We start from the raw sequence: 17,807 nt of genomic DNA, 5'->3' as shown, positions 1-17,807 counted from the left end.
TTCACCTATGTAAACACTGTTCTACACATTGTAGATGTACAGATTTACATTTTAAGGCTCAAATTAACTGTTGAATTGTTTCGTCTGTAAAATTCCCAAACAGCAAGATGATGTCTTTGATTATCTTGTTTTGTCCAGCTGACTGAACCTTTTAAATCTTTGTCTTTTTTGCCACTTTGTAACTTATTTTGTCTGATAGACTAAATAATACACATTTTTTTCAGCCCTGCGTTCCTACTCATCCAATACCCACATGGATATCACTTCTGCTGGTCTGAGCGGCATCATAATCACAGGATGTCATCTCGCAATATGCGTTCTTCTACTCTCTGTCCCAAATCTCTTCATCTGTTCTCCTCTCCAGGAAACTATAGGTAGTCTCAATGAAAGTTGATTATTAACTCCATCTGCTTCAGATAACGACAACATCTCGGCATGCATTTTAAGATAAAGATCTGCTCTATAAACATTTCTCTCCCCAAGAACATATCTTTCATTGAACTGATGTCTTGTGTGTAGAAAACTAAGCGATGGTTTCGAGAGATATTGAAACAATGGCTGGTGTTGCATAAGGTATTCCCTCAATGTGTATCTGTTTCTGTCTGGTAAGTGGTTTCTGCCATCAGAAACCACATGAATCAACACTTTTTCTCCTTGACAACCACCACATGGTCATGAGGGAGCAGTCGTCATATTTGATGGCCAAAAACATGCATTATTTAGCTGTCAAATATAAAGTCACATTTGAACTTTATTTCTATTTATTTCAGATATATAAAATAAAAGTGTACTTTGTAAAACTAATAATTGGAATTCAGTTACTCAATTATTTTCAGCATGAAATTACTAATCATATGTTTATAACCATTAATCTAAGCACTTAAAAGGCCTGAGTCTGACATGTATATTGTATATACATAAACATGTGTATAAATATGGCTACTATTTGCAAGGCAATAGACTGATACAAACTGAGACACATGGGACCCGTTCAACCATGTTTAAATATTTTTGTTGATTCAGTTGCACACCGTTCAAACTATATGCGCCTGTCCAAGCTCATAGTTTTGTATGTGGTGAAGCCAATGTGTTTGCATCACGCATGAGCCATGTGCGTATGAGGCGAAATAGGCATTGTGAAAATGAAAAACCTGAAAATCTCTTCTTGCCATTGTGCAGCACTGAACAACAGGTTGAACCGAGGTGTGCTAACCATGGGAAAGAGAGCAGGAAGGCAGCCAGTTGGACTGGTAGAGTCAGCTGGGAAAAGAAAAAGCCAGCGGAGGAAGTGAGCAGCTACTGTATCTAAGGACACTAACGACACAAACACAGAACTCGTTTAGTGGCCCTTTCAGACAAAACAAACCTTCATAGGGCCTTTAAATACTGGTAACCATGTAGATATGTTCGGGGTCTTAACTGAAGAATACATGGCTCAAATTACATAAAGGAATTGTAATAACACAACAAATAAACGGTCTCTTCCTTGTGAATAAGTTTCGATGTATTACATTGTGTGGCTCCGGAAAGTCTCTTGTTTTATGTTGAAGATTGCAGTGTTTGTTTTCCTATATGCTTTTTGGAGCAATGAAACTAGGAGTAAAGGAACAAGAAACTCACCTGAGCTTCACCTGTGATTAGCGCTGCAGACACCAAAGATGAAAACTTTCAGGAATGCAGAAAGGAATCTTACAATTACTGGACGTTTTCTTTGTGTTTGGTGTGTTTCTCTTAAGTGTTTCTCTTAAGTGTTACAATTACACAGACATGCAGACAGGCAGCTATGGACACATGCGCAGATTTGGGTAGTACAATATTCACACTGTGAAGGCCTTCCATCAAATACAAAACTTGGCACCACTACAAGCCCAATCTTAAACTGGACCCATTCCAATTCTAACATGAAACCAAGAGTCCTAAACCTAAAATAGCCTATTGAGCATCCACCTTGGATAGCGTGATTATCATTGCATTATTTTTCTGGTGATACAATATTTCCAATAGCAAAAGAAAATAAACTCAACCGTTTGTGATTGCATCAAGAACCATTTTGGTGAACAAGCTAAACCCAATTAAACTTTCAGAACTGATGGAAAAAAAGATTTGTCTCTTCCTCTTGTTTGCATTGTGGCTCCGGAAAGTCTCTTGTCAAGCAGGCTCCGAAAAGTCTCTTTTGTTGTTTGTCTTATTTGCAAGTGATTCCTTTTTGTTTTACTTTCCACATCTAATTGATGACTCCCCTTGTGTCCTTATCTTGTGATCTACAACCAACTCAGTATTACCATACGAAAGCAGATACAAAGGGAATGGGGGTGACTGTCAACTGTTTGTCACACTGTATAAAAGCTGCCCTACGGAGGAGATCTGGACGCACTGCTGGACACCTCTCTTTGAGGGTGCATGTATTTGCTCCTTCTTGCAAGAATAAATGTCCGATATGTTTGATTTTGAACCAAGCCTCCGAGTAATTTTTCTAACAAGAACTCTGAAAGTGGGACAACAATCCCCCAAAAGTTTCAAAGTTTGAACATTGTTTCATGGCGTAACTGAAGTACAAAATGCAACTATTCAATTCAATTCAATTCAATTCAATTCAATTCAATTCAATTCAATTCAACTTTATTTATATAGCGCCAAATCACAACATAGGTTATTTCATGGCACTTAACACATTAACGTCCTTACAGCAAGACGTTACAATATTATACAGAGAAATGAGACATAGGAAACAAAAGCCTTAATTTCCCACAGTATCTTACAAAGTGCGTCATTATCTTAAAACTTGTTTCACAGAGTGTGGTGATAGTAGAGGGCAGCCATGCATGTCGACACAAAGCTTCTGGTTAGGCACGACATATCTTCAATACAATCATCGTCAATCATATTTTTAAACTGACACTCCTAAAGTTTGCATGATTGCTTCCTGACTGCAAGTTATATACGCTGTTGCATTCACCTTTCATGGCGAGTTTTACTCTTTACTTGACCTTTAAGATATGAAATATCATTACTTGATCAAGTTATCCTGTCAGATGTTGTTTGAAACGATGTAATAATTAGTGAATGAATTCTGGTGTTATGGCCACAAACGTGTTTTGTGAGAGTATTTGTGAAATTTTAAGAAATTCCTTTAAAGTGTTCCTGAGATATCACGCTTGAAAACGGTACGGACGGATGAGACATGAGGTCACAGTGATCTTGACTTTTGACCTCTGACCCTGAACATTTAATTATTTTATCCTTGAGTTGAAGTGAATGTTTGTACAGAGTTTAAAAAAAAAAATGCCAGCAAAGTGTTCTTGAGATATTGCTTCAATGAGCATGGTACGGACAACCTGTAAACGACTCGCATAGGTATAAAAACACAGCCAGTGGACACTATTACAAGCTCTGACATAAAGACCTTTAAAATTTCCCTCAAGTGGCATCCTGATGAAGCAGCCAGATTGCTGTCAGAAAAGTGCTCACTTTTATTTGACCACAAGATGGAGCCAAAAATGATTCAATGATCAAATGTTATTTAGACTTCAGGGTGTAATACTGAGTCATCACAGTCTTGGTGACACTCATTGGTACCAAATATAATAGATTATACTTGTTGCCAGTGCATGTTGCCAGTGGCACAGATGCACCAGAACTACACTTTATGTGAGTTTTATACATATTAATTTAGTGTTTCAAAAAAAAAGAGGCATATGAGCTGTTAAGTGTTATGATCTTTTTCAGAGAACCAAACGCCAAATAAAAGAGCTCCTAGAGTTCATCAAGATATCTAATTTTAAGATAAAAACAGAGACATGCAGTGTGACTAGAGAATGTCTTGCACCTCTCACTCTCCTTTTTCAACCGGTGTTGCTGGAAGTATGCCAAGTTAAATATGGTCGGAAAAAAGTGGTTAACAAGGTGGGAGACTGTGGTGAATTATTCAAATCACTGACTTAAAAGTCTTTCTCTCCCCAGTCCCCAAGTCAAAATCGAAACTGTCGATTATGGTAACCGTGAAACAGTTTATCACTACAGAGGGGTGGTATTGCAGCAGTGAACTGAAACAATGTAATTCAAGGCCATAACAAATGACACAGTTTATCTCCTGAAAAAGTGCTGACTAATCTAGATGTCACAAACAAAAAGGGTTAAAGTTAAATCCACAGAATAAACCAAAAACAGTGAAAAAAACAACCCTGATGATCCTGCAGCTTCATTTTACAAAATGTGAAATTGCTCTATTTTACAGAATTTGCAAACACATAGTCAAACATAACACAGTCTGACAATGAGGGCTGGCAGCTTTTAAACTTTCTAAAACCCCAAATTTTTGACTCATTGAATTACATTTTGAAGGCTTCATGTTGCGTATTGTATTTAAGCAATCTAGTTGTATTTGAAGTAGGAGAGTGAAAGGAGTCTGGTCGAGAAGTCCGCCGCCCAGGAGGGGGCGCTGCTGCTACAGATTTCATACACCGCAATTCATTTAGCAGAAGAAGAACACCGCCGACTACAGCAAAACATCGTCGAAGAAGAAGAAGACCGGAGTAATGTCATGTAAATCCTAACATGTCCAAGGTTATCCAGAAGATGCTGGAGAGAAATATGAACAGGATTTGACAGAAAGTGAGCGCCGTCTTCTCTTGGTAAGAAGAACAGCTGGTGTTATGTCTGTGCCAAAAAAAACAAAGCCGACCGGCGTTTACAAGCTAGCAGCTGTAGCTAGTGAGCTAATATGGCCGCATGACGGAGGATGTCACACCAAACTCCGTCTGACATCACAACTATACTTTTTTTTTGTTTTTTGTTGTGTTTTGGTCAGTATGTAACGTTTTAAGATCAGTCTGCCTCTTACTGTTTTCATCCTGGTGCATTAAAACACGCCTCGGCGGGTGTCGGTGAGTGTTATCGATGAAAATGAGGTCCCGGAGGAAGGTTTTCTGATGTCGGTGTTCACCTGACACGACCAGATTATTCCGCAGTGTTTAGAGGCGGCGGGTCGATGTGTGATGTCAAGTGTGACTCGGGCCAGGTGACATCTCACTCTGTCCTGTGAACCCAGGTCCGCGATGACCGTCCCCTGCTTCCTGTCCTCCGCTGCCCGGAGCCTCCTCCTGCCGTGTCCGGCCGCCGGTCTGCTCCGCTGCCGGCTGCCGGGATCCGGTTCTTCATCGAGGTGAGTTCCCTCCGGATCCTACCGGTTCAGTGTGTGTTGTCCTCTCTGTTGTCCTGGTCCTCTTGGTCGGGGGGGGGAAAGAAAAAACAACAACAAGACATTAAACGGCACCTTAGGCTTTAGTTGACATTTTCCACCACTCTCTTGCATATTAAAGACTAAAATACGTATCTAGTATTTGAGGAAATATTGGACAGATGATTCCAAATTGAAAATAATAATAGTCCTGAGATATAGTCTGCTGAAAGTTTTGTTGTCACCCCCGTCTCACTTCCATTTGTAAAAAGGCAGGAACAGAAGTGTCTGAGCATTAAAATGTTAAATTAAAATAGCCAAAACTATCCACAAAGCTGCATAAACAAGGGGTTCGTGAGAGAATTTGTTTGTTGTTTTGTATTTTAAGTGAACAGGCCCTTTAAGTTTATTGTTCCTCGCTGACAATGAGGGCAAACTCCACTTGCCCTTTTAGACTTTTCTGGTCACATTAGGCTGCTGTTTAGCTCTTCACTCACTGCATGAGAGGATATTTGGCATGCAAGGCAAGTGACTCAACGGTCTCCTTTTTGTTAGAAGAAATATGTCCTCCAAAAGACAAATGGACCATCTCGAGAAGACAGCGAGCAACTACAGACAAAATGTAAGTCTATGTTTTGTTAAATAAGTATCTGTCTTTAAAACCATCAAATTATTCTTACTTCCTGTCCGAAGATTATTAACCTACTTCTAAACTGTCCTCTGTTGGTGTGTGTGTGTGTGTGTGTGTGTGTGTGTGTGTGTGTGTGTGTGTGTGTGTGTGTGTGTGTTGTGTGTGTGTTTGTTTGTGTGTGTTGGTGTGTGTGCGCTTAACTGGCGACTCAACGTAGTCTCTGTATCCAGCTCAAGTATGTGGAATCATAAACGAGTCAGAAACAGTAAAACGACTGAGAATAGCCGTCCATCCGGACTTCATCTTCAGAGCAGGACAGTGGTGAGTTGACGCTCTTTATTTCTTCACTCTCAACACATTTGTCTGTAAAGACTTAAATAAAGTTAAAAAGCTGGAGTCTGATCATTTTAGCAGGTTTTCTTTTAGAAAAAAAAAAGACTTGTGATTAATCTAATATCAATATTAGCAATACATTTTCTGTTGAGCCGCTCATTTATTAATAAACTAGTCTTTGTAGTTTTGTACACCACATCATTTAAAATCACAATACACAGACTGACAGTGCAGTTTGATGGAATTTATAACCTCCAGGGACGACATCAGGCAACAATGCTGCAAATTGTACTGCTATAATATAACGCATACACCCATCAGCGCACAAAGGCCTGTTCTCTGTCTAAATAACTTGGGACTAATCAAAGTAAAAATTCTGGACACACGCTCATCTTCTATGTTTTCTAACTGCAACAGACACTACAGTGATGAGGTTTTTAAAAACAAGTAAAACATATATCTGCTGTAGTACGAGCATGTCAGCAGCGTGTAGGGTCGTTGTGTTCCGCACAGCAGTGTTTATCGGCCCCTTCATGAAGCCTGTAGTGCCCGTAGTCACCACATGGTGGCAGGATTGTGTCAGAGTCATCTGCTGTGAGCTTAATCTTTTCATAAAACCTTTACAGTGAACGCAAGTTACAGTCATACATCAGTCAACACAACGTTGTCACATCAGCTGAAGGAAGTATCTGAGCTCATTGATCATTTAGAGCCTCGTGTCAGATTAAGAAACCAAATAGATTTATGTTGAGAGCTGCTTGGACGCTGGCGGCTTTGACTTCAAAGACAGAATAGCCTATTTTGTTGACTGATGCACAACATTAGGAAATGTTTTACCTTTCAAACTAACTTCAAGTGACTCTTCTATCAGGAAGTTGAGTACTTTTTCGATGAATACGGAGCTTCTTTTTTTTTTTTTCTCTTCTCCTGAGTCTCGGTCTATCAGTCAGCGTTGCCAATATTAATTAGTGCACATGCGGTACATACATGAGGCCATACTGTAGGTGGGCGGTGGTGAGAAATAAAACTGGCAGCTGGTAGCCCTGCGGCAACTGATAATTGATGGAAATAGATGGAAATCCTTGAGTTTGTGTTTTTCAGAAAAAGGACTGTTTGTCCGTCTCCAGGTGGGAGAAGAGTTGGAGGAGGAGGAGGATGTGGACGTGGACGGAGCATATGTTTGTAGTTTCACGGCAGATCCATATTTATGATGCCTCTGAGGGTTGTCGAGTCCGTGTCTCTCTCTGGTGCAACAGTGGGTCATTGTGTTGGTGGAACATCAGCCCAGCATTGTGTTTTCCTCTGCGGCTACGCAGTTCTGCTTATTGATTGACAGATGCGGCCACATTGAATGTAAGACCGGGATGCTCCACTTTGAATAAGCTAAACAGGCAACTTCACATCTGGTTTGCTTTCATTGACACGTTGACCCTCAGTTCAGGGGGGGGGGGGTTACTAAAGAAATAACCATTGTTGAGAATTAAGAATAGTCAGCCATTATATTTTTAGCCTGAATAACATGATGCACATGTGAAATCACCACAATTTGTGGCTTTAACACCTGGGACACGCTGCCTGCGACCTCGCTGGCTGCACTGCTGCAGCGTGGCTGCTGTCAGCCATATCTGTCTACGTTGAGATTGCCTTTTGATAATGGCGAGTAATAATGAAACGTTTGAGGTCCGACAAGTGAAGAGTTGTACTCCAAAAGCAGGCGCATGTTTGTTTTCTGTTGTTTACCCTTGTTCAGAGTGAGACACCCAGGCACACACACACAACACACAACACAGACAGAGCACCAGAAAAATACTGCCCTTCACTTGGTAAATTATTGACATTATATGGATTTCTGTTATGATTCTTTTGTGATCTTATGTGATCACAGATCTTTTCCCTTGTCTATTTTTGCTGGGAACTGTGTGCATCACGCATGGAAAAATAGGCGTCTTATCTATTCTTCAGATGACACATTGCAAACGCAAGGCATGCGCATGGCACGCACGTGTCACGCAGGCGGTGTGTCTGCTCTAACTTGTTTACACGGGCGCCAAGAAGAAAATCAAGACATTCCTCGAGCGCCACGCACGCAGTGTGCTCAAGGCTTAACATTGTAAAACATATTTGTATGTAAAATATATTTCAGCTCTTATTTCCAAACAGCAAATTTATGGTCAAAGTCGAAGATATTTTCCCAAACATGGATTATGTTCAAACAACTTGTGTAATTTATCAAGCAACTGATTATTGAACCTTCATGTGACAGTCAGGTTTTGTGGTTGTGCGTGCAGGGTGGATTTCCTCATCCCTGGCGTGGAGAAGGTGGGAGGCTTCTCCATGTGCTCCAGCCCGGGTTTGCTGCAGCGGGAGGGGGTCATTGAACTGGCCGTCAAATACACCAAACACCCCCCAGCACACTGGATACATACTGTGGTGAGTGGGGTAATTTCTCTCATGATATCATAAAGTATGAGTTCACTGGGAAATGATTGAAGGTCACTTGAAAAGGTTGCTGCCGAGGAATCTGAAAAACCCTGCAAGGTAGACTCGGTCGTCCTTAAGGCTGTATAATGGCTGTATAATGGCTTGGCAAACATATAGTGTGTGTTTGTGGGTGAGGCGTTAAAAAAGTGAGATGAAGAAGGTGAGAGAAAAGAGACAAAGTGGGAAAAAATGATTAAAATGTGTAGACAAGTGGCTGAGGTGTTAAAGAGTGGAAATTAACATTGTGACACCTTCACATGTTTTGTCAAAAGGAGCGCAGCAAAGTCGGATGATATTTTGTAATATAATTTGTTTGATTGGTGTGTGTGTGTGTGTGTGTGTTTGTGTAGGGGGGCATTTCTTTCTATTTTTATGGGGACCAATTTAGAATTTTCACTTCCACTGTTGTAAGGACATTTAGGCTGATCGGCACAACTTTAAAGGGCAATTGTAGGGTTAAGGTTACGATAAGGTTTGTGTTACGTTAAGGTTGAGGTTTAGCGCTTAGTTGTGACAGTGAAGGTAACTGGCTAGGGAATGCGTTAGGTTAAAGAGTGTCCTTTTGTTCTCAGGCAATCTACAAAAGAGTAAATAGCAGTTCAAAGTTGTGCAAAGTTTGTGTAATAAATGTATAACCTTGTATTTATCTCCCAGCAAGCTGCTATTTAAGTATCCTTTAAAAAAGAAAAAAAGAAAAAAAAGAAAAAAGAATCCACTGGTGAGAAGTTGTATGAATATGAACCATGTTTTCTTCCAGCTCGCCACTCTTTCATCGTCTACATTGTTTGCAGCGTCTGTGTTTGATGATGAGCCCTAATAAACAGCTGTGAGCCACTGCGCCGTGTGTAAATAAGGAAGAGAAAGTGGTGTTTGAGCGTTGTGAGACGTACAGCTCGGCTCCGAGATCGTTTGATGATCCTGCTCTTTGATTTTGTGCTCCAGAAATAGTGTAGAGACCATCACAGCAGATTAAGAGTGCATGCGTTATGTTGGCTTGTGCTCAAGTGTACCAAAGCAGATGAAGGCCCATTTACTGCTCCCTTTAACTACAGAAGACCTTTGCAGCTTGTGAAATCGATACAATAGGCTTGTTGTGTGAATGCATTCTGATCTAAAACGGTCTTTTTACTGTTTTATGTAGTAAAGCGACGGTGTATTTTTTTTATACCATGAATTTTTAATTTCTCAGGAAAGGTGTACTTTAGCTGCTTAGCAGAGAGAAATTGATGGACTCCAACTTTCCACCCTACTGGGCTCAACACAGTCCGTTTCCAACGACTTTGACATTTCTCTTTGTCCGTTCTGACTGACTTCGTCTCCCCTCCTTCCTCTCAGTGCGCAGTGGGCTCCAGCGTGGCCATGCGTGTCGGCGGCAACTTCTTCTTTGACCCGTCGCCCTCCGACCCCTCTATGGATTTGCTGTTGGTGGCCGGTGGTGTCGGGATCAATCCTCTGTACTCTATTCTGTTGCACACGAGGGATCTGCTGCATCTCAACCAAGCCTCGGGTGGTCGGGACTACAACATAGGCTCCGCCCACCTCTGCTACAGCGCCAAGAACACCCAGGAGTTGCTCTTCAAGGTATGTCCTGCCATTATGTTTTTGACCGATTTTTTTTTTTTTGTGGGGAGTTTTTCAAGATAACATCTTGTTTTGGAAGTTTGACAGATGTTACAAATGTATTACAAACCACTGTCTGGGTTCCCAGGGCTCGATCACTGAGGCGTGTCGGGAGTTTCCTGACAAGTTCTCCTGTGACTTCCACGTCACGCAACAGAGCGCAGATGTCGACCCGCACCTCCATCCATTTCTCAACCGTAAATAACACGCATACACTTTTCCTTGTAAAGCTGGGATGACTGAGTGACTGTCACGTTCTACCACAGTCTGTGTTGATTTATCTGTGTCATCATGTAGAACAGGCGCTGTCAAAGCTCCATGTAGGAGGAATAGGTGCCGCAGCACTGAGTCTTGAGTAATTGATTTCCTTCCCCTGTGTCTCCTCAGGCGGGAGAATCACGGAGGAGGAGCTGCGGGCTCATGTGGACCCACAAAGGACTTTGTGTTACTTGTGCGGACCCCCGCCCATGATCGAAGCGATTTCAAAAACCCTCGTGGACTTTGGCCTCGCTAAAGACAGGATCCTCTTCGAGAAGTGGTGGTAGGACCTCCTACGATTCCCAGAAGCCAACTGGGCTGTCCTCCCTGCTTGTGCTCCTTTTGTCAGTCATCCGGGGGGGGGGGGCTGAAATTTCCCAGTGATGAGGATGATAATGAGCGCTCGAGTAGATGAGGAAATTTGATCCTCTGATCCCTGCTGCTGCAACCTGTATCTGATCTGCCATTTACCGCCGGGACCGCCCACTACTTCAGCTGACTCACAAAGACAATAGAGATGTATTTTATTTTTGACCAGATAAACAGGAAGACATCTGCTACTTTAGCACTCCCTTCTTGTGTATGATGGATTGTTGGATTGTGTGATGCAAATGTTATGCATATACATACTTTCAAATTTATTCACATTTCCAGCCACTTGACTGTGGTTTAGTTTGTGCCTAAATGTGTGCACGTTGCTCCACCTATGCAAAACATGTCTCAAAGCAATAGTTTGACAATTTGGGAAATATACTTTTTTTTTTTGGAGCAGATTGTTTCCACTCTGTCAGCTAAATAAACAGCTACACCCTGAATTGTAAATGACAACCAGCATAGTGGGGTTTTATGAAGGGTTATGTGCCGAACTATTTCCATGAAGGCGTTGCACCCGAACGAAAAATATTCCAGCACATCACCCTCTGTAAAACTAACTGGACGTTTTTGTGTTTTTTTTAGTTGTGTTTTTGCAGGTGCTTTTTAGAGGTGGTTGTGGTTGGATTTTTGTTTTTCAGGGTAGCGGTCTCCGTTTCCAGTCGAAGGCACATTTAACCAGCTGCTTGTTTTAGCTTCATATTTAATGGACAGATGTGAGTATGGTATTGATCTGCTCATCTAACACTGTGTGTTTCCCAAAATGTGAAGCGGTTGCTCTGAGGTTATAAGGACATAGATGACTATTGCAGACAATAGGAACCTCTACTGTTATGCTGCATTCTGGAGTCAATTTCTTCTAACAAATCTCTTCATTTTATAAAAGCTGTTCTTAGAAGTGTTACACTGGGTGTATAAACTTAATCAACTAAATTAAGATTTTAGGGTTATTTGGCTGAGCTTGACTGAGTTGCATTGAAGTGATTGTTTTTTTTCACGTTACTCTTCAACTTCACACCACTGAGCGTATTTTTAGAGTCAAAACTTAACAGGCTCCCACATATTGGCCCGCATCCCTGCCTGTTTTACTCACTTCCACTGTCACAGTGCCTACCTCCTATACAGTCTCTTCTTCAATCACACACATCCACATACCCATAAACGGTCCCTCATCCCGGGGTGGAGTAAGTATCCCATGGCGCCCTGTAATGGAACCTCCAGGTGGTCCCTGATTGGCTCGGATCACTGAGCATCCCTCGGAGATGGCTGCGAGCTGCTTGTCGTCATCTCTGTGGGGGTTGTACTGCCGAGACTCATTTTTGAGTTGTTTCTGCATTTCTTCCTCATGTGAGGAAAACTGTTTATGACGGCGACATGAGGTTTAAAGGAAATAAAGAAAATTGAGTCGGTCTGTTTTTGAACGCTTTTATTGACCTGGTTTTTATATCAAGACCCACATGTCACACTACTCATACACAACACGGGTGGTCCAGGAAATAAGTAATAAATAGATGATTTCTGAATTACACACTTTGAGGGCACTTTACCCAAATTACTAAAAACTAAAATCTTACTGGCCTCTTGTAGCAGATTGCCGAGCAGACAGCTGACTTGATTTGGCCAGGCTTTGCGATATAAGTGACTACTACCGCTCCATTACAATGCCTGTAAAATTCATAAATTATAATGCTCACAGCATTGAACACTAACTACCTCAGTGCAGTTCACCGCCCTCACCCTGCTCTATTTTTGAGGCTCATACTGTTGAGTAAGAATTAAACAATCTGGTAATCATGTATCTGCCCATTTTAAAAGAGATATTTTTGATAAGAGTCCCTTGAATTAGGTAAAAGTATTAAAAATTGTGATGATGTGTATTGAGTGGACTTTTTTAGAATCTAAAAATAAACTCCGTATGATGGACAAAGTCAAGACACTTTGCAAATTACCACAATTATCTTTGACATCACTGTACTGTTTTGTTGATACTTTTCTGCTTTCATACCCAATAACTCTTTAATCAGCCCGTGTATCGATTCAGGCTCCAATACTTTGTTTCCTGCCTCCTATTTTTTTTTTTAATCTTTAATTACCTTCTTTACATATAAAAATACAGTAAGCCCAGTGACAACTCCCAGTCCTATCACAAGGAAGTAGTAAAATACATAACAGTGTGAAGCAAAATAATACTTAAGGCTTGGACTGGAGACTAGCTCTATGTTGTACAGTCTCATTTCATATCAAGACACATGAAATAGCAGCACTGACCCGAAGCAGAGAACTGCACAACACTTTCCCCGTTTACAGGCGCTACGACCTCAAAGACTCGAGTTAATGCCCTGAACAGAGCAGATAGAAGCAACAGAACGCAACATAGGTACAGTACAGGCCTGACTACATCTGGGTTGTCCGCAGAGCATCGAAAAATGCAAGTCAACAAAATGTTGAAAACCTTTTTTCTTTTGATAAACGTACCAGGTTTCAGCTCCCTTTGCCTGCTTTGTGACAACTATGTCAACAGACACCGGAAAACAGCTGCTGTTTGATCCGCTCTTCCGTCTTCACCTCCTCCTTGATCGCTCCGTCATCCCCCTGACAGAAATCCGTCCATCTCACCGACTTCTCCTGCTTGGACAGTGGGATCTCGTCAATGTCAGTTTCCTCCTCCTGGTCTCCGACCGAGGCCCTGCTCTCCGGCAGGAACGAGAAGCCCTTTTGATGTTGTGCGTCCTCTCCTCTCTCCTCTCCAATTTTCTGAAGGCCCACTCTTTCGCTCCTTCTGCTGTCCCTGATCTTCATCCCCTCTGCCTCTTCCTCCTCTTTTGAGTTTCTTCTCAACCTGTGCATCTCAGTCTCTATCAAAGGGAACCGGTTCTCTCTCTCCTCCAGCGTTTTTCCGGGAGAATTTTTCTTTGCCCTGCTGCGACCCCTGAGGTTCGGCATCTGAAATCAAATAGATGCGTTTGAGACAGTTTTGTGCTTTGTGTCATGTCTTCTTCTTTCTATCTCTCCCGACACCTGACAAACCACAACAAAGCCTCTTCCATTGATGCCTTTTTCCCTGTACAGTTTGCGGCCAACTATTTACCTATTATTAGACTTTTCCTGAGCAGGTTTAGGTTTGCTGTACATCCCATATTTAGTAACATTACTTTTTAATGGCACCTTCTGTGACATAAAGTCACGTGCCCTGAAGGCACAACAGAGACAAGTGACAGATTTGTTGCAAAGATGGAAGAAAGAGTGAGACAAACCTTGAAGTCTTTTCTCTTGCGCTGCAAAATGGGTCTCTGAAGGAAAAGAATTTGCTTGGTCGACAAACTTCCATCACTGCACAAAGAAAAGAGAGGCACTTTCACTACAGATACCTGCTATGCTTCAATATGAGGAGCTTGCATATCACTACATGTATTGAAATACAGTCTCTGCTCGCTGCGGTTTGTAAAGTGACAGGTTACAAGATAACAGCAGTTCAGCGATGGCGTTTTTTTGTTCGCAGTGCCGACAGATTTCAAAAGCGGTTTCATGTTGAGATGAGCATATGATCATGGTTTGTCAGATCTCGAACCATCTGTCCTGCGTATCTAAGCTACACTGTCAGTCTCAGTCCTAAAAAAGAATGAGACAGGCAACAAAAGAATAATGACTCTAAAGTCAACAAAGCAGTAATTAGTTCCTGCTGAGTTTGGGTGTTATTATTCAGTGATCAAATGTAAAGAAAAAGCCTTGTTAGACTGGTGCAGTGGTGTATGGCTGTGTGTTTTCTTGGGGTTTACCTATTTGTCTTGACGATTGGTGTTGGCAACACACACATCAGCCTCCATCCATATGGAGCTAAAGACTGGAGCAATGGGACGTAGTCTGCCTTCACCACGACACCCTGGACGGAAGAAAGAAACAGCAAATCACTCCACAAAAAGTATCGTACATGTATGCACATACGCGCAGAAAGAAAGTGCACCAAGGTATAACACGTGCAGGTAGACAAATTTCAGCTCAGCCTCAAAGCGTATGTGCACAGCTACTATTCAGTCATCTCTACTCGAAACAGGACAAGCTTACAGTCAAAAGGATTTCTCAAAGTGCACATTTATCCAGAGTATTAAAAACTCAGAGGCTCACGTCAACAACAGTCCACTGCTCAACCACGATGGCATCGTAGGAGGCGGCTGTGGTCTCCTCCGCAGAGCTCTGGAAGATGAACACACTATCCACAGATGAAACCCCGTTCTCTGGAGAGAAACGGGACAAATTAGACACCGAGTCAGATAAACACAGGAGCATGTTCGTGATTCAAACCGGAAATCAAAACTAATCTCCATTCTCCCAATCTTTCACTGTCGCTCCCCAGTTCCCTTTGGCTTAAGCCTGCTTATTCCACGGGTGGCCGAACAGTGACTTATGGTGTAAGCCGTGTACTTTGGGCACATGACACCATGCATATCATCCATTACTCAGCAGCGAAGCGGGGATCCACAGCCTGAGCAGCTTTTTCATCTTGTCAAACACTGGTGCAACTCAGAAAGAGAAAATTGTCAGAAAAGCTGCAATGATCAATATTTTTTGAGTTAACACTATATTATATGACTGTGATGTGAAAGGGAAAGATAAAAAAGATCATTATAACTGAAATCGTTTTCCTTCATTTTATGGAGCATTGTTGCTTCTTTTAGCGAACTTTGGTTTAATTGCCTGAAACTTCACTTTTTGGTTCAGTCACACTATTCTCTTTAATCATGTTTCCTGATTTTCAAGAAAAGCTCTGATGTTCCAGATCCAGCACCAGACAGGGACAGACAAAGATAGCAACAAGCTGGAGAACATTATACAGCATTTAGAAGCTTAAGAGCCAAATATTTCCTTTAGACATTGGTGGAGACCAAATCAGAGCTAAAAGGAGCATAAATATTGGATATAACATTGGCCAGGTGGACAGAAATATGACAAATGAATTGTGTGTTGCTTGGTGTCTGCTCACTGTGTAAATAGGCAAGTATTAACTGCTGACACATTTGTCATATTAACTTTAAAAGTTAATGGATCTTTGCCATCCCCCCGAGGGGCCAAAAAAACAACTATTGAAGTTCAGGAGTTTGACCAATTTTTTAAAAAATGGCATATTCACTTTGTGTTAAAAGTCAAGAACTATGAGATCATACAGATTTAGAGGGTTGGGAGTTTGTGTTGTGGTTTTGGGGGAATTGCAGCTGAAGTTGATTGGCTTGCACACCGCGAGTCAATTTTAGGATATACTTTGAAAGGATTTAAAAGTATTTAATTTGGATTGTCACCATCTATGGATTTACTACCAAAAGCAAAATTAATCTGATCTGTGCACATAATTCAATGTCATTGAACACTTTACACTCATTCAAGAAAAAGTAAACATTTAAAGGAGTAGGAAAGAAGTGGAAGCTATCATATTAGCAGTGTCGCACAACCTACAAGTAGTTGCTACATCACCAATATTCTGTTATTACGATTGTGTGAGGAAGCAAGAATACATTTTTCTTTGCCATTTTTGGTTGCAACTTGGTCCTCCCAACTTAATACGTCTACCATCTTTTTGTTGATTTTGCGTGCTCTTAACTTTTTTCTATGTATAACAGCAGCTCCAAGGTTATAATAAGCTGTACTACATTGGTGTGGCTACAGAACATACCGTTATCCTCTCCGAGATGGAAAAATCCATCGATGAGGTGTGCGCCGCTGGTGAAGTGCTGAGTCATGTGGTCAAGCCAGTGTGCATCGACTTCTGTGATTAGCCCCGCCTCCTTCTGTACTCGCAGAGGCACCTTGAGAGAGTAGAACCTCAGAGAGGTGCTCAGCTCCTCTGTGTGGTTGTACAGTGCAAAGAGCTGCATCCCTACAGACACACACAAACAGGACAAATTGGCAAGCTGCTGTTGATGACATGTCAAACTAAGAAAACAAACAGAACCCTGCTGACTTACTAGCCTGTGCTGGTGGTGAAGTAGCACCTTTGTCTTTCTCTGAACTCTTTAGCCTGATGTGGTTGTTGTTGTTGTGCGCTGTCACTCTGCCATGCCCATCAGCACGAGAAGAGTTACGATCCAGTTCTGGAGAGCTGAGCCAGCTGTCGGAGCTCGAACCGCGTCTTTCTCTCTGGTCGGAGAGGTTAAAATGGTTCTCCGTGGATCCAGCTTCTGATAGACCACAATCCTGCTGCCTTATTGTACCTGCTGTTTCTGGAGAGCTCAGACTCTGGTTTCCCTGGGCATCTGCCGTGTCCACATCAGGTTTGACATGATTTTGACATTCTTTTGTTGATTCTTTGAGACCAATCTGTGAGGTAATAATTTGTTCATTAGAGTCCTCTGAGTTGTGCTCTAAACCCAACGTGGGTTTGAGAAGGCTGAGGTCTGGTTCTCTGGCCTCCAACGTGTTGAGGTCCCGTGTGTTACAGTCTACACCGCCAAGATCTAAGTCTAGAGGTTCAGAGGAACAATGATCTGGTTCTACGGCATTTTGATAAGGTTCTGTGGGATCTGTTGGGCTGGTGTTGGCGCTGAAAGGGTGTCGATGTATGGGCGAAGGGCTTGAATGTAAGGACGATAGCTCCTCGGGGTCCCAGTGCCCTAAGTAGCACGGTCCTCCACCTGGCTGCTGGAGAAAGCCCACAAACATCACACCTTGCTCTGCTACATCCTGGATCTGTAGGGGTAACACACACACACACACACACCGTTATCATCATCATCCACACACACAAACTCTATCAAAATAAATTTGAGTGACATAAATATAAAGGACGTCTTTCACAGCACCACAAATACATTTGCACAGTTTCTTCGACTATAGTAGACTCATAGCAACTCTCTGCCATCTTTGCTTTGCTCAAAGCTTTTTGTCAATACAACTGAAACTGCATGAAGAATGAGCTAGAAAAATGATCTGAACTATGCCAGATCAACA

General features: G+C 41.9%; 2 protein-coding genes across 3 annotated transcripts in view; one reads left to right on the top strand and one right to left on the bottom strand.

Moving 5' to 3' along the window:
• The first annotated feature begins 4,494 nt into the window (after positions 1-4,494).
• On the top strand, positions 4,495-12,282 carry oxnad1 (oxidoreductase NAD-binding domain containing 1). Of its 2 annotated transcripts, none has more exons than XM_069698735.1 (8): positions 4,495-4,631; positions 5,048-5,161; positions 5,735-5,798; positions 6,025-6,128; positions 8,429-8,570; positions 9,957-10,202; positions 10,330-10,438; positions 10,629-12,282. In XM_069698735.1, the coding sequence occupies exons 2-8, from the start codon at positions 5,055-5,057 to the stop codon at positions 10,784-10,786; spliced, it is 930 nt and encodes a 309-aa protein (XP_069554836.1). In that variant the 5' UTR covers positions 4,495-4,631; positions 5,048-5,054; the 3' UTR covers positions 10,787-12,282. The 2 variants fall into 2 exon arrangements, with proteins under 2 accessions (XP_069554836.1, XP_069554828.1); XM_069698727.1 differs by having other exon boundaries at positions 5,732-5,798.
• Positions 12,283-17,807, bottom strand: part of rftn1a (raftlin, lipid raft linker 1a) — a 26,324-nt gene continuing 20,799 nt past the window's right edge. Inside the window, exons 5-10 of the mRNA XM_069698716.1 lie at positions 16,826-17,546; positions 16,534-16,737; positions 14,994-15,103; positions 14,648-14,751; positions 14,126-14,201; positions 12,283-13,814 (exon numbers count right to left, since the gene is read on the bottom strand). Coding sequence (XP_069554817.1) covers positions 13,386-13,814; positions 14,126-14,201; positions 14,648-14,751; positions 14,994-15,103; positions 16,534-16,737; positions 16,826-17,546 — 1,644 coding nt within the window. The 3' untranslated portion in view covers positions 12,283-13,385. The remainder of the gene's footprint in view (positions 13,815-14,125; positions 14,202-14,647; positions 14,752-14,993; positions 15,104-16,533; positions 16,738-16,825; positions 17,547-17,807) is intronic.

The sequence above is a fragment of the Brachyistius frenatus genome, unplaced genomic scaffold, assembly GCF_029030835.1.
Source record: "Brachyistius frenatus isolate BFR_SWC_R1_liver_20210118 unplaced genomic scaffold, ASM2903083v1 Contig_2, whole genome shotgun sequence".
Taxonomy (NCBI): Eukaryota; Metazoa; Chordata; class Actinopteri; family Embiotocidae; genus Brachyistius; species Brachyistius frenatus.
The sequence above is the reverse complement of the archived record's forward strand: the minus strand, read 5'-3'. Positions and strand labels throughout refer to the sequence as shown.